The 15587-nt window shown below is 41.7% G+C and overlaps 1 protein-coding gene across 6 annotated transcripts in view; it reads right to left on the bottom strand.

Annotated features, from left to right (window-relative positions):
- The window catches only part of ppfia3 (PTPRF interacting protein alpha 3), a 32579-nt gene that overhangs the window by 8018 nt on the left and 8974 nt on the right, over positions 1-15587 (bottom strand). For 2 of the 6 annotated variants that reach the window (XM_039824746.1, XM_039824748.1), the window contains exons 3-24: positions 14992-15093; positions 14546-14785; positions 14396-14455; positions 13268-13396; positions 13036-13128; positions 12343-12395; positions 12150-12243; positions 11831-11965; positions 11153-11236; positions 10747-10878; positions 9539-9601; positions 8936-9015; positions 8265-8433; positions 5833-6053; positions 4957-5194; positions 4340-4473; positions 4101-4255; positions 3391-3490; positions 3211-3292; positions 2891-3091; positions 639-704; positions 116-142 (exon numbers count right to left, since the gene is read on the bottom strand). In XM_039824746.1, the coding sequence (XP_039680680.1) occupies positions 116-142; positions 639-704; positions 2891-3091; positions 3211-3292; positions 3391-3490; positions 4101-4255; positions 4340-4473; positions 4957-5194; positions 5833-6053; positions 8265-8433; positions 8936-9015; positions 9539-9601; positions 10747-10878; positions 11153-11236; positions 11831-11965; positions 12150-12243; positions 12343-12395; positions 13036-13128; positions 13268-13396; positions 14396-14455; positions 14546-14785; positions 14992-15093 (2658 nt within the window). The remainder of the gene's footprint in view (positions 1-115; positions 143-638; positions 705-2890; positions 3092-3210; positions 3293-3390; positions 3491-4100; positions 4256-4339; positions 4474-4956; positions 5195-5832; positions 6054-8264; positions 8434-8935; positions 9016-9538; positions 9602-10746; positions 10879-11152; positions 11237-11830; positions 11966-12149; positions 12244-12342; positions 12396-13035; positions 13129-13267; positions 13397-14395; positions 14456-14545; positions 14786-14991; positions 15094-15587) is intronic. The other 4 variants (XM_039824749.1, XM_039824747.1, XM_039824750.1 and 1 more) reach the window with 4 other exon arrangements.

Genomic DNA, 15587 nt, shown 5'->3' with positions numbered 1-15587 from the left:
ATGGTAGTGCAAGTCAGCAGCTCATGACTTACTGCGGTTGGTTTCACTAGAGGTAGAAAATGACGACAAATATGCATCGTGTTGTGCTAATTCTGACTTGTCAGTTGATCCTTACCTGATCCCAGCTGAACTCTTTGAGCTCCTGCAGTGCCGAGAGAAGACAGAGAGAGAGACAGAGAGAGAAAGAGAGAGACAGAGACAGAGCCGGAGAAGAGTGATGTGGAGGTTGCGAGGGAAAGAGGAGTAGGGGTCAAGAGCAGGGTGGACGGATGGAGAGATGATGGAGGAGAAGCAGAGGAGGAGTAAGCAGCAGCAGCAGCAGGAAAAGAGGACAAAAGGAAGGAATTGTGTGTTAGTGAACGGGTAAATTAGTTGGAAGCAGTTCACACTGAAACAGCAACCAGAGGAAGAGAAGAAGATGCTCAACACTATGTCCTGGGCCACACAAAGAAAGAGATAATAAAGAGGTAGAAATTCAAAAAGAGAAACAAAGAGAGAGGAAGGGGAAGGGGAGGGAGGGGAGAGACTCGTCAACATGATTCAGACCGGACGAGACGCTTAACATAATTCAAAAATAATAATGAAAATCAAAAAAAAAAAAGAGGGTCAGACAGAGACAGGACAGCAGGGACACTAACCGGAGGCTTGGTGGCTGCGTTCAGGGACTCCATCTCTGCGTGGGTCATCCACACGTTACTGGTCGACTGGGAACGAGAGGAAAGATGAAGCGGTGAGATGAAACCACATATTGCCTCGCCTGCCTAAAGCCCTGACTCAACGCTTGTACATTTATGTTGCCACATTACGAGACGTCGGCCAACCACAACAGCAGACTGCTTTCTTGTCACCATGGTGATTGGGATGAACAAGAGGTTCAACCGGTTTACGTGAAGTGAAATCTGTTGAAATTGTGTGAGTGATCATTTTTTAAACATTTCATCTCATTAATATGATTCACGGTGTAAATAAATACCAAGCCAAGCAAAGGATTTTGAAAGCCAAGGCAAACCAAAACTTGGCATTTGTTCCAAACTCCCAAAATCGAGTCTTTGGTTATTTGCAACTTTATCTTTCTTGGAACAGGAAGACATTAAAACGCAGGAGCACAAACGCATGGGCGTGCAACAGTTTTAAGACATTTTTTCAACATGTGGTTTGGCTTTGTCGCTGTGTGAGAACGCAAAATTTGGGAAAGTGTGGCTTTTGTTGCCAAGTTTTGTTTCGAGGTGAAATATTTGGAACTTTATCAGCACCAGCGCAGTTTACTGTCCTTCTCCTATGGAAAATACACTCATATTTTTATTATCTTTGACATTTATCACATGCAGGATACGTTGCATGTCCTATATTCCATTTAACAAAATCTGCTTTTCATTTGACATCATCCCTATTTGATATCATAAACTGTCAATTACATTTTATTATTATTTCTGTATCCTATTATTAGTTTCTGCTGCAAATCTCCCAAGGATCATTAACATTTTAACTGATCTCAAAACTACAAACACCTGGTTCAGCATGTACCTCATACTGATAATATGAATGCAGCATTTGGGTATTATCAGCACAGAGTCTATGCTCAGCCAGAGATGGGAAGTACTATACGCAAGTACATTTTTCAGATATTTTATATATCAGTTACTTTACTATTTATTTTTGTGCCGACTTTTTACTTTTACTCCTTACATTTTTAACACAAATATCGGTACTTTCTACTCCTTACATTTCACAAAATTGTCTCGTTACTTTAGTTTCAAATAATTTCAGTGGAGTTATTATTGTTATTATTTTTTCGCGTCATCAATACCGAATTCAATCTAATTGGATGGGAATATACGTTGCATTTGACGCACCACTAAGAGACTACAACTCAACAGATTCGGAGGCATTCATTCGCGGCAAATCATTGCGGCTTGATGGTGGTAACGTTAGGACATAGTAGTATGGACGGCCACATGATTGAAAATGAAGAAAACGGAGATCCCAGAGATTCGGCAGACAAGCAGCAAGACATTCCCAATCATCCTCGGCCTTATCTGATAGGAGATGTTTGAGATAGACAGTAGGCATCAAGTCAGAATCTTATTAACGTGGAGTACCAGTCTCTGTCACAATAATCATATATGTGATGTTTTTAGGGCTGTGCTCGATTGAAGAAATTCTTAGTCGACTAACACTCATTCAATTGTATCGACTAATCGATTAGTTGATTTAATCGACAGATCTGTAAATCTGAGTTTCTCTGCAAAGAGTCATGCTAAAGCACCACTTTAATTCTTGTGTTTACCAGAGATGTGCTCGTACGTTTCTTGGAAATAAGTCATTCAGCATGAAAAAAGCATAAAACATCTAAAGAAATCTAAGTTGACTAAGACCAAAACGACCGATTAGTCGACTAATCGACTAAGAGGGAGCAGCCCTAGATGTTTTAGGCCTATTGGCAGACATCCATTTAAAATGTAAGCAATGGCATATAAAGAGCCTTTTTTCCAAGTCCACTGAAGTTTCTCAGCTTGCACTCTAGTAACATTTGTGTGGTCCGGAAGCTTTGCCTACTACAAGGCTACTTTTACTTTTATACTTTATGTAAATTTCCAAGCCTGTACTGTAAATGTGTACTTCTACTTTTACAAGAGTATTTTTTAACACAAGTATCTGTACTTCTACTTGAGTAAGGGAAGTGAGTACTTTTGCCATCTCTGTGCTCAGCATGGAGAATGCTGCCAGCCTTAATAAGAAGGTGTTAAGATCTTAGCGTTCTCAAATTAAAGGCTTCTTAACCTTTGAACCTATAGAGAAGCTGCCTGGGTTTTGTTTATGACACAAGACCATTTGTGGATATCATTTCTCTTTTCTTTGAATGAGAACGTTAAATGTATTTGAGTCTCACCGAGCGGGTGCTGGCCGGGGCAGAGGGGCTTGTGAGGGACACCATCTCCTGGATGGCAAGCCGCAGTTTGAGGCGGTGAAGTGGGTTACTGATGCCGATCTCTCTCTGGATCTCTGTGTCCGACAGGTTGGCCATGATGGCGCCGCTCTTCACGTTGGCGCGACAGGCTGCGACGTACCAGGCCGGCATTCCCACCCACAGCTGGAAGGACGACAGATTAAATAAAGGAGGAAATATGAGGAAAGAATGTTAGATGGATCCAAAATTGTGTTCTTTAGTTAATATCTCCCATTCCTTAGGATTCTGTGATTGCACAGTACCTCCAACCAAGATACAACAGTGGGTCCGTCCCAGGATGCAAAGGGAAGTCCTTGGCGACATGCTTCCTCCAGTAGCTCATGCCTGGTAAGAAGAGGAAGAGTTTGATATTTGGTGCCGTTCAAGAGAGATCAAAATATTATTCTGAAAACCAAACAAAAGAGGAGACATAATTCACGAACTTCTTCTTGCTGCGGCGGTCTTTATCTGCTGGACCCAGAGTCCCAGTCTTGTTCATCCCCATTGGGTCTCCAGAGGCCATGTCTTCAGAGGGTGTAGATGCTGGAAGAGACACAGTAGGGTCAAAGGTCACAAGAATGAAAGATTATACAGAGATAGTCTCGCAATGCTGGACCTTCCTCCACAGCGCTGCGGAGGAAGGTCTGGCTAGTCCACACAGCATTCCGGCATGGGAGGAAAACGTGCTCGGGTTTATTGGTGTTTCCTTAAAACAATTACAATCAATATGGGCGGCTCTAAGCCCCGGACAGAGCAATGGTGCTGCTGCAAAATAGCCTCTGGAAAGAACTAGTTTTGGTGGAACATGTGTACGTTCAAAAGTTTTTTTAGTCGTGCAACAGAAAACTCAGATTGGACAGATTCTTGGTAGCTGTCTGGATTTACCCTGCAGAGATCTGTGGAGCAGTTAACCATAGTCCTCTCATTCAAACACAAAGAAAGCGGCAGATACCGGACATCCGGCTTAAAATGAGGGACAACTGGCAGAATTTCCGGGGAGCACCTGAACAATCCCGGAAGTGAAACGTCGTCGATATACACTAATATAGAGTTGAATACCTCAAATCAGTGAGCCAGAGCAAACATGTTTAAATGGAAATGCTGACAGCGTGGATGACTGATAAACCGTCAGTGTTATCCTCCATCTGTTTACCGAGAGAAGCAGATCCATCCCGCCCAGGTTGGCCCATCCTTCCTTTCTCCTTCTTCCCAAAAAGCCGACCGATGGAAGACTTGATGCTTTTCTTCTTACTGGACTTGTGGAGGGAATCTTGGCTGCTGTTGGAGCTGCTGCCATCTGCCGAGAGACTGGAAAGGGACAAAGGGAAATCACTGAGAGAAAAAAAAAAAAAAAGGATGGTTGTGTTTGTATTTAATGTGCGGCTGCTATACCTGCGAAACTCCCGGGGGTCGTCAAGCATCGCTCCTGGATGAGTGAGGGTCATCCTGTCCAATCGCAGTGCACGAGGAGTGGAAGGAGGTGTTGAGTCAAGAAGAGCGAGGGAACGGTCATCATCTTTGCTGTTCTGAAGAACAAAATGGAAAAAGAGGGATATTCAAAAACTAATATTTCTTGTAGTGATGCTCAGCGACCTCAGGAGCTATTTTTCTTTTAAGCTCAATTTCTGTCTTAAGCTGTTTTTTGTTTTCCTGCTTCATCACTTGAACCATTCTGTTCTAAACTCCCATGTTAACATTATTACTTTCACAATCCCCGCTGACTGCATGTTTGGTGTTTATTGCACCATCTTTTGTAATCCATCCGCCGGTTTCAGAAATGCTGGAACCAAAAGCATGTCTGGCACCATCCGTCATACCATCCTACAAGTTATTTGAATCAACCTTGCCCAATCCAACAAGCTGTTAGTTAGAATAACTGCACTCCTCCGACCCTGTCTGCATGATTTACACGACTCACTGTCTGGAGGAGCTGTTTGCATAAACAGGGAGATGAAATACAGAGGCGAGATAAAAAAAAAAAAAAAAAGGGACGGGAATAGAAGCCGTACCTGTCTATCAGTCTCGCGGGCCGGGGAGTGAGGCAGGCGAGGGGTGGAGTGTCCAGAGCTGGGGGGAGAGGGGGAGGCCAGGGTGGAGGATGTGATGGACGAGGGCATGAAGCCCCGTCCTGTTCCGTCTCTCCCCAGGGAGGACGGAGGGATGGGCGGACTGTCCAAAGCCACGCTGACCCGACTCTCGATCTCTTCGGCCCGTAACTCCGTGTTCTCCTTCTCCTCCTGGATCAGCCTGGGTTGGAGAGTGGAGGGTGAGTAAAAGAGGAGGGACTGAAACATTTGGACGATCTGATGAAGTTATAATACTGTACTGGTGTGTAGTTCATGCAACACTGAACAGATCAGGATAGAGCTAAAGAAACTGTTCCTCATTTTGGAAAATAAGCGCATTCATTTGCTTGCTGAGAGTTAGATGAGACTCAGATTTCTGTACGAAAAATATGAAGCTATGGCGAGAAGTCGATTAGCTTAGCTTAGCTTAGCTTAGCTTAGTTTATCATAGAGACTGGAAACTAGCTTGCTCTGCCCAAAGTTAAAAATGCTGCTTACACATTGATGCACCAGTATTAACAATGCATTAATGTCAGATATAATAGTATATATCAGTCACTGGAGAACGAGCACATTTACTTTTGGTACTTTAAATCAAATTTGCTGATAATGCTTTTGTACTTTTACTTAAATAAAGATTTAAATGCAGGGCATCTAGTTTTATCAGTAATGCTCCTGAAGGATCGGAGTACTTCTTCCACCACTGTAGTTTTTCTTCAAACAGTGTCAGAGAGGTGTTGATATGTTTGTTTTTGAGGCTGTAGTATGTGTTGGTGTCATCAGATGAGGTGTTCCTAACATCCCTCCCAGCTTCCGTACTTGATCTCCTTATTGATGGCCTCCAGCTGTTCCTGCAGCATGATGGCCAGGGTCTGCACGTCCGTCTGTCCGCTGGGGGACAGCAGCTCTGAGCCAAACCGATGCTCCACGTCGTCCTCGTCGTCGGAGCAGCCCACATCCAAGCCCGGCTCGAACCTGGTCCCCAGTAGAGCCCCGCTCTCCCAGTCTGGGTACTGTACACAGAGAGTAGTACTGTAGTTCTTCAGTGAAAAAACAAAATGTTACATTAGTTTATGTTTTCTTTTTTTTTAATTGAAATAAGAAAGTCATAGAAGATATGGATAAATGTAATATCAACCTGCAGGTAACAGATGCAGTTAAATAATCCCAAAACTAGACCTCATTTTTATTTAGCTTACATAAGAAATGCAAGAAATCTTCTTTTCAAGTGGAAAGAACAAAAAACTGATTTTGTTGCAAATGATGAGAAAATTAGGGCTTTACGACTCTTCAGAGGGAACACAAATTTTTCCCAATTCCTGATGTAAAGGTATTAGATATGGAAGTGTAGTGCTGCCACACCGGAAAAACTAAAACCTATCAGTATCTCGTTATTACGGGAAAAGTTTATTGTAATAACAAAATGTTTTACATGTTTTAACAAGATATTTTCACATTTTAACAAGATATTTCCACATTATAACAATAAATTATCACATGAATAATGTAATAATTTATTGTTATAACGTGAGACTTTTCACGTGATTAATAGTATATTGTAATAACAAGAAAATGTTCTTGTTGTAACTTGAAAAGTTTGAATGTTGTTAAAACGTGAAAATATCATGAAAATATCTTGTTAAAACATGAAAACATCTTGTTATAACGTGAAAATATGTTGTTATAAAGTAACGTGAAAATAGCTTGTTATAACGTGAAAATAGCTTGTTATAACGTGAAAATAGCTTGCTATAACATGAAAATAGTTTGTTATAACGTGAAAATAGCTTGTTAAAACATGAAAATATCTTGTTATAACGTGAAAATAGCTTGTTGTAACGTGAAAATATTTTGTTATAACGTAACGTGAAAATAGCTTGTTATAACGTGAAAATAGCTTGTTATAACGTGAAAATAGCTTGTTATAACATGAAAATATCTTGTTATAACGTGAAAATAGCTTGTTATAACGTGAAAATAGCTTGCTATAACATGAAAATAGCTTGTTATAACGTGAAAATAGCTTGTTATAATGTGAAAATAGCTTGTTAAAACATGAAAATATCTTGTTATAATGTGAAAATAGCTTGTTGTAACGTGAAAATAGCTTGCTATAACATGAAAATAGCTTGTTATAACGTGAAAATAGCTTGTTATAACATGAAAATAGCTTGTTATAACGTGAAAATAGCTTGTTAAAACATGAAAATATCTTGTTATAATGTGAAAATAGCTTGTTGTAACGTGAAAATATCTTGTTATAACGTGAAAATAGCTTGTTAAAATGTGAAAATATCTTGTTATAACGTGAAAATAGCTTGTTATAACGTGAAAATATCTTGTTATAACGTGAAAATAGCTTGTTATAACGTGAAAATAGCTTGTTATAACGTGAAAATAGCTTGCTATAACATGAAAATAGCTTGTTATAACGTGAAAATAGCTTGTTATAATGTGAAAATAGCTTGTTAAAACATGAAAATATCTTGTTATAATGTGAAAATAGCTTGTTATAATGTGAAAATAGCTTGTTATAACGTGAAAATAGCTTGTTATAATGTGAAAATAGCTTGTTAAAACATGAAAATATCTTGTTATAACGTGAAAATAGCTTATTATAACGTGAAAATAGCTTGTTATAACGTGAAAATAGCTTGTTAAAACATGAAATATATCTTGTTATAATGTGAAAATAACTTGTTGTAACATGAAAATATCTTGTTATAACGTGAAAATAGCTTGTTAAAATGTGAAAATATCTTGTTATAACGTGAAAATAGCTTGTTAAAATGTGAAAATATCTTGTTATAACGTGAAAATAGCTTGTTATAATGTGAAAATAGCTTGTTAAAACGTGAAAATATCTATTTAAAATGTGAAAGCATCTGGTTAAAACGTGAAAACATTTTGTTAAAACGTGAAAATATCTTGTTATAATGTAACGTGAAAATATCTTGTTAAAACGGGAAAACATCTTGTTAAAATGGGAATACATCTTGTTAAAATGTGAAAATAGCTTGTTAAAACGGGAAAACATCTTGTTACTACCATAAACTTTTCACATAATGTTATACTGATACGTTTCTCTTTTTCAGGCGTGGCAGCACTACACTTCCTTAATTAGATAAGTTTGCATATTTGACCATGTTTTGTGGTACAAAAAAGAAAAGTAACTGAGATGCTTCTAAGAGGAAACAAGTGCAACAAGATGCAAATGGATGAGAATGAATCTGGGTTTGTTGGATTCTCACCTTGGTAGAGTCCTCTCTGGCGGAGCTCCAACGGGCCCGGTGACTTCGCCTGACCACGCCCCCGGCCGAGGAGTTACCAAAGGGATCCAGGTGAGTGGTCGAGCCTGTTGGGAGCGAACCGCTCCCGTGGGAATACCTCAATTCCAGAGCGCTACCTGGCAGAGAGCGACTGGAGAGACGGAGGGAAAAAGAAGATGATGCAAGGTAAGAGGAAATGGTAATTATCTCTGCAGGGTGGATAAGATTGTGGCGGAACACGGAAAAATACAAACGTAACACAGCTGGCCATAACAAAACTAAAAGAATATAATATATGAAGAAAACTGGTGATTTTACTTCATATAATGTGTAAAAGGACATCACATTCCCATGAACAGGTTTACAAAAGGCTACAAGTGTTGAGACGTGCAGATGACAATGTGCTAATTAGAAGTGTTGGATCATGTATGTGTGTGTGGGCACCCAGTCAATGAGTGTGTGTACATATCAACACTGTTTTTAGCCCTGTGAGCGCTGACAGTGTTAAACGCCTCCAACGTGGAGTGATTTATCTACAATGTCTGACAAGAAAAGAGACACGACACAACACTGGCGTCTTTACAGCCAGACAACGCTGGAGACTCTACATCATGTTTAGAGTTTCACTCTTTCTGTGTTAAACAGCAACAAACCTGGAATAAGAGCCCCCGGGCCTCGCTCTCAGCTGATCTAACTCCAGCTGAATCCGCTCCAGCTCTGCTATGAGCTGGTCCTGAGGGTGGGAAACAGACAGAGTTGGTGGGAAAAAAACCACATATGATTACTAGCTTTAACTAGAGATGTTCTGATACTGAAACCAGCAACGGAAAAGCCTCCGATATTGCCTAAAATGCCTAAAATGTGTCGCAAAGTACTTGAGTTTATGCACCGATTTTGCCCAGAAGAAAATCTACTTTAAAGTAGTTTATTCATGTTCTTTGTTTCCGTTATGACTGACTGACAAACTGGATTTTAAAAGAAAGTTCTGTGGCGTTCATTGTTTGTGTTTGTTCATGTTTCACAAAGAGTTTAACAACAAAAATAGCAATAATATCACATCCATACAGGGATAGTAGTATACTGCTGTTAAAACATAATAAAATATATGTTTGTTTTTTTTACACACTGGTATCTGATGGGTACGCAGCATCTGCCGATATGCAAGTTCAGGTATCGGAATCGGTATGGGGAAGGCAAAAAATGGTACCAGAACATCTTTAGCTTTAACCAAGAGTGAAGCTGAGAGGTACAAGCACCTTGTTTGCCAAGAGATCGTCCTGGAGTTTCTTCATGTTGGATAGTTCCTCAGACAGGGCATTCTGGAGGTGGAAGAATGAGAAGTTTATTACTGTAAAATAACAACAGCATATTCTGAATGAGAAACTGGACAGCAGGGTTAGTGAACTGCTCTTACAGCTACCTACACACAGCACAGCAATGTTTAATAATCAGGCAATAATCCAGGCAGTTTTCGTTTTTTAACCCAGACTGTTGAAACGGAACAGAGTGGTTTAAGCCTAGTTTCACCCATATGTTATGTCCCTGTGCCTTCAAAAGTAGGTTTTCCTGCTGCAAATAGACACTAATCTCTGTGATTTACAGTAACTATGCTCCTTTTGAGATGCTGACTGCTCAGAAAATGCTTCCGGTAAATACAAGAGAAGGAAAATAGGTGGAAGTTGTTAATAAAGTGCTGATAAGGCACTATAGGAAGTAGGTAAAGAAAAAAATGGAACCAGCGATGAGTTTTGGGCCAGATTTTTACCCATCACTCAGACCCTTTACTTAAGTAAAAGTCCTGCATTCAAAGTGAAAGTATGTATTATTGAAAAAATGTACTAAAAGGAAAATGCAGAACAATGACCCATATGAGTGTTATACTATTATCTACTATATAATAGTATTATTATTATTATTATTATTATGGCATTAATGTGTAAGTAGCATTTTTACAGTTGGTCAAGGTGGAGCTTATTCTAAATTTGACATAACGGAAGGTTAATCTCTATTAATGCATTAGATTGTATAATGTGATTATATGTTTTGTATTTGAAGCAACTACACTGTAGCTGTCAGACTAATACAGTGCAGTAAAAAGTACAACACACTTCCCTCTGAAATATAGTGGAGTAGAAGTATAAAGTAGTCTGAAATGGAAATACTCAAGTCTAGTTAAAGTACCTCAAACCTGTACTTAAGTGCTGTACTTAAAGTAAGTAAAGTTACTTTCCACTACTGTTCTGGATGTAGGATTCACAGCTGCTTTGAGACACTTTGGGAATTCACTTCCTGGAGGGCAGGGAGGTGCTACCAGGTGAACATACCTGAACCCAAGAGTTCATTTTGGGATAAAGAGATGCACCTTTAGGGGTGGGGGATTGAGACATTTTCTGTTGCAGATTTAGGAGGTTTAGATCAAAATGAAGAGAGGCTGTGAATTGTGGTTTGAGTCTGAGCAGGTCACCTTTTCTTCCAGGGCGGCCATCCTCTCCTTCAGGTGGAGCTGCAGCCGCTCGTTGGACTCAGAGAGCAGCTTGTCCACCGTGTCGGAGAGACGCTTGTTGTGTTCATCGTTCATCCTCTCCCTCTGCCTCGCCTGAGGGGGAGAGAGCGAGACGGGTGAGAGCGAACGAGAAGAAAAAAAATCGAGTTTGAGGAGGAGGGGGAGGGGGACAGAGGAGAGTTAAGAACAAGCATTCTGCTTGACTGAGAGCGAGAGGCAAAGATTTCTATCTGAATGTGCACGGTCAAATAGATGGTTTAGAAAATTAGTGTGCCTTTGTAAGGGCTGACAAAAGGAACGGCATGAAAGAGGGGGAGGATGAAAACAGAGGAGGAGAAAGAGAGATGGAAAAGCAAGCATGACTCACCCTCTGTAGCTCCTGGTTCTTCTCCTCCAGTTGCGCCTCCATCTGTCGCAGTCGCTCCTCAAAGTTACCATGACGCTCCTCCGCCTGAGTGATTGGAGAGGAAGGAAGCGGGGTTAGAGCCTAATACAAATTAACACAAAGGAAACAGCTTGTTGACCGAGTCTACCAATTAGTTACATGCCTGTACAGATCACAGCGTAACAAAAAGCTTTGTTTGCTTGTGTCTTATAGGGCCATTCATCTTATCCTTCCGCGGAAGCCATCTTGCCTGAACATGCAATAAGTAAGTGTAGCCATTGAATGGGTTTGGCTACCTGGAGGAGAGTGAATTGCGTTTTTTTTAATTTATTTTTTTTTGGCATTGAGTGAGTATTGTGTTTACAGGAATGCTGGAGGTTAACATACAAGCAATTAAATCAGTCAGTCATGAAGAATTTATGCAGCATGCAGTTCTTGACGTGTTGAGTGCCCAAGGATCAAATAGCTGAGCTGACTGTGTGTCATGAGCTGGCTTTCATCTTCAGATCGCTTGATTATGAACTACTGGCACCGCTTGATGAAAACATTTGGTATTCATCAGTCATTTGACATCTTGTGTTCCGATTCACTCATGCATGCACACGCACACACACACGCACATGCACACGCACATGCACACGCACATGCACACGCACACACCTTGTTGAGTGCTGCCACTCTCTGTGCAAGCTGGGCCTCGATCTCAGGCAGCGTCTCGGCCCTCTGCAGAGTTTGCTGCAGCTTCTGTTTGGCATCATCCAGACGCTCCTGGAGCTGCCGGTTCTTCTCTTCGCTCTGTAAGAAAACAAGGATGAGAGGGAGTGGAGGTGAAACTCGGAGCGCAAGGTTGCTGAGGGCAGCAGACGTCATTAAAGCCACCGGGGGAGAAAAAGAAAATACATTAATGGCACACTCTGTGTGCCAATGTGAAACATGGCCAAGCTGCGAGTCAACAGCAGAAACATGGACTTTCCCCCACCTGTCTGTAGAGCGAGTCTTTGCTGGCCAACTCGTTCTCCAGTTTATCTTTTGTGTCATGGAGAGACGTCGCCTCCCTCTGGGCACTCAGGTACCTGCATAACGGAACAAAAGCGGCAGAGAGACAGAGCAGTGAGCTGAGCACGCTTGGGGAAGAAGGTAATGAGAGTTCACGAACAGACAGAAACACAAACCTGCGTTCTAACGTGGTGATTCTCTCTTCCATGTCTTCCCTTTGACAGAGTGCCTGGAAGAATTAAAGTGAAGAAATTTTTTTTTACTGTATGTAAAGATTCTGATAAATAATTCTGAGAAATAGAAAGCGAAGAAGACCACACAGAGAAAGCGGGATCAGGCAAATGTCAAGTTTACAAGTAGGTGTTGATCAAAGGGAATTCACTGGGCTCCAACAGCTATTAGCTGAAGAATGATAATGACTGGTTAATAGTTGTTGTTGACAGCTTTCAGAAGCACCCACTTATGCAGTTGCACAAGTCAAAGAGAGACAGAGGGGGGAGAGTAGGGGGGGAGACAGTGGGAAGATAAAAGAACAGCGAGTGAGGAGAAGCAGTTAGAACGGGGGAAGACATAAAGGGAAGAAGGTTTGCTGAGTAAACCGTCTCGACTAGCCCCCCCCCCCACACACACACACACACACACACCTTTCAAACAGCTACACTGACTGATTACCGATGGCACTGTCACCATGGCTACAGGGTAGAGGCTCTGGTGCGTACAGTAACAGCTGCCAAGTAGGCAAATGGCTTTGTTACCATAGAAAACGGTTAAATATTTCTGTGAGGATGAGCAAAATAGACTCTTTGTGCCACTGTGACAGACACACATAGTGGTGGTTTATTGTCTGTCAACAGCTCGGCGAGTCTCACCTCTTTCACATCCCTCTGTAGTTTCTGGTTGGCCACCTCCGATCGGGCCAGCTCCCTCCTGGCGGACGTCAGCTGCTCCTCGATCTCCCCGACCTGAGGGGAAGCCAGAGTGTGGGGATACAAGGCTGAGCGAGCACACGTCATTTTCTGTTTGTTAGCATCATGTGGCTTTTGATATTTTGTTTGTTTTGGAGTAAGGTCTAGACCATAAGACTGCCTCCGAATCGAGTACCTGTCTGCACATGAGGGCCAGTCTCTCTTTCAGCTGTCCCAGCTCGGACCTCTGTCGCTCTATCTCGCCCTCTCGCTGCCTGTCGATGTCTGCGTCATCCAGGATGGAGGAAGGTCCGTTGGGAAGCTTCTGAATGAAGAGAAAAGATTTCCTTAAATTAATGGTAGGGGCTGCACAATATGAGGAACATATCTAATTGAGTGATTTTGCGATTGAGATATAGTTCCCGATAACGGTGGGAATGTTCATTTTGGTATCATTATTCTCATTTTCATTGAAAAATATTAAAATGAATGTGATTATAATGTTATTTTAGCGAGGATTTAGTCTGTAGGATACGATTTGTAGGCTGGGACGTCTCTGTACCAACACAATACTTAATTCAGAATGGTTTGACACATATTTTGTCTTTAACAAATATTGCATCCTCGTATGGACCAACCGGAAGGACTGAACTTCTCAGCAATCAGATATTAGAATGGCAAGCTCTCTCAGTAGTTTTAACACTTTATTTTCTTATTGTTGTAATTTTTAATTATATGTTTTTATTTTTTTATGTGTGTTTCAATATTGCTCTGTGAAGCACTTTTGGTTGATGTTTTATATGAAAGGTGCTATATAAATAAAGTTGAGTTGAGTTAAAGTAATAGGTAACAAAAAAAACAATTTACTCGTTTGGATTATAGCTTGTGAAATATAGGTCTCATATTTACTTTGTTGACTATGGAGCGAAAGAATCATTCCTAATTGGTGTTCACGTTCACGTCTCCCATTGGAATCGATACAGGACCTGCCGCTAGTCTGCCAAAGAGGCGTGGCAGTGGTGAAACCCATGTGAGACAGATACAGGGAAATACTCGGAGTAAGGCCATCCTGGTTCTAACCTGTCTGTTAGCATGTTAGCATGCTGATGGTTAGCATTCATCTCAAAGCACCGCTATGTCTACAGCCTCACAGACCTCTTGATGTTACTTTACACTGACTCTTTTCTCATGTTAGGTGGTTGAGAAGTTCACCTTTCTGGGTTTCTACTGTCACTCTGATAGCACTACAGGTCCATCATGGATGTCAAAGTTCTTTATGAGGCATCTACATTTCTGAAATTGTATAAGAAATGCATCCCATTACCTCTTTACCGTTGTCTAGTCCCTGCTGCCGTCGCTTTATTTGTTCCCTTAAAGACAGAACCTGAAACAATGTGGAGGAGAAAGGTCAGGAGAGTCTCCGTCACTCATTCACGGACACCTGTGAGAAACAAGCACAGAAACGTGGACCCACCTCTTGAGAGGATGACTGCAGCTCTTCCTCCAGGGACGCCACACGCTCCAAAGCCACCCGGAGCCTTTCCCTGACCTTCTCATCCAGAGCTTTGTGGTGCTCAAACAGGGACTTGAGGGCTTTTAGGACCTCCACCTCGCTGGAGACCCCGGCTGGGGACTGGGCCTGCCTCTTCACCACGGTCATCCTTAGGCTGCGCTCGTGACGGGACACCAGGCACTCCAGATGTTCCAGCAGCAGCTGGAAAACACATGTGGTTCACATACAATAAAGCCTCCCCACGGTGCACCTGTTATCGGTCATAAACGGTCTCAGATGATTAGAGTTCACATTTCGCTGGGAATTCTTTCAGAACAGATACAAACTCATGCCAAAAGAATCAGACCAGAACTTTAATTAACCAAATAAATAAAGATGATATGTTAAACAGACATAAGTGTACTGACTCGTGTGTTGTTCCTCTCTGCCTTCAGCTCGGCTATCTCCTCCTCTCTCTCCAGCAGCTGTTCCCGGCAGAGGTTCAGCTCTTTGGTCAGCACTGCAAACTCCTGCAGGGTCACAAGAGGAAGCTGTTATTCGCTCCATGATGCTGCATGAGGTCAGGATCACACACACACTCATCAAACTGTATCAACACAATATTTTAGAATAGTCTATATCCTTGACGTTCCACTTCCGGGATTGCTCCGTTGCCGAGGGAAAGTCCGCCGGATTTCACTCATTTAGGCAGGATATCCGTTTCCTTGGGCTCCCTTTGTGTTGGCATTTTAAACTCTGGTGGATTTCTGAGGACTATGGTTAACTGCTCCTCAGATCTCTGCAGGGTAAATCCAGACAGCTAGCTAGACTATCTGTCCAATCCGAGTTTTCTCTCGCACGACTAAAACAACCTTTGAACGTACATCGTTTCACCAAAACAAGTTCCTTCTCGAGGCTACTTAGTACCGCCCAAGACAACTGTGATTGGTTTAAAGAAATGCCAATAAAACAGAGCACATTTTTCTGCCATCCCGGATTTCTGTGTGGACTAGCCAGACCCTCC

This window comes from Perca fluviatilis, chromosome 15, assembly GCF_010015445.1.
Source record: "Perca fluviatilis chromosome 15, GENO_Pfluv_1.0, whole genome shotgun sequence".
Lineage (NCBI taxonomy): Eukaryota > Metazoa > Chordata > Actinopteri > Perciformes > Percidae > Perca > Perca fluviatilis.
The sequence above is the reverse complement of the archived record's forward strand: the minus strand, read 5'-3'. Positions and strand labels throughout refer to the sequence as shown.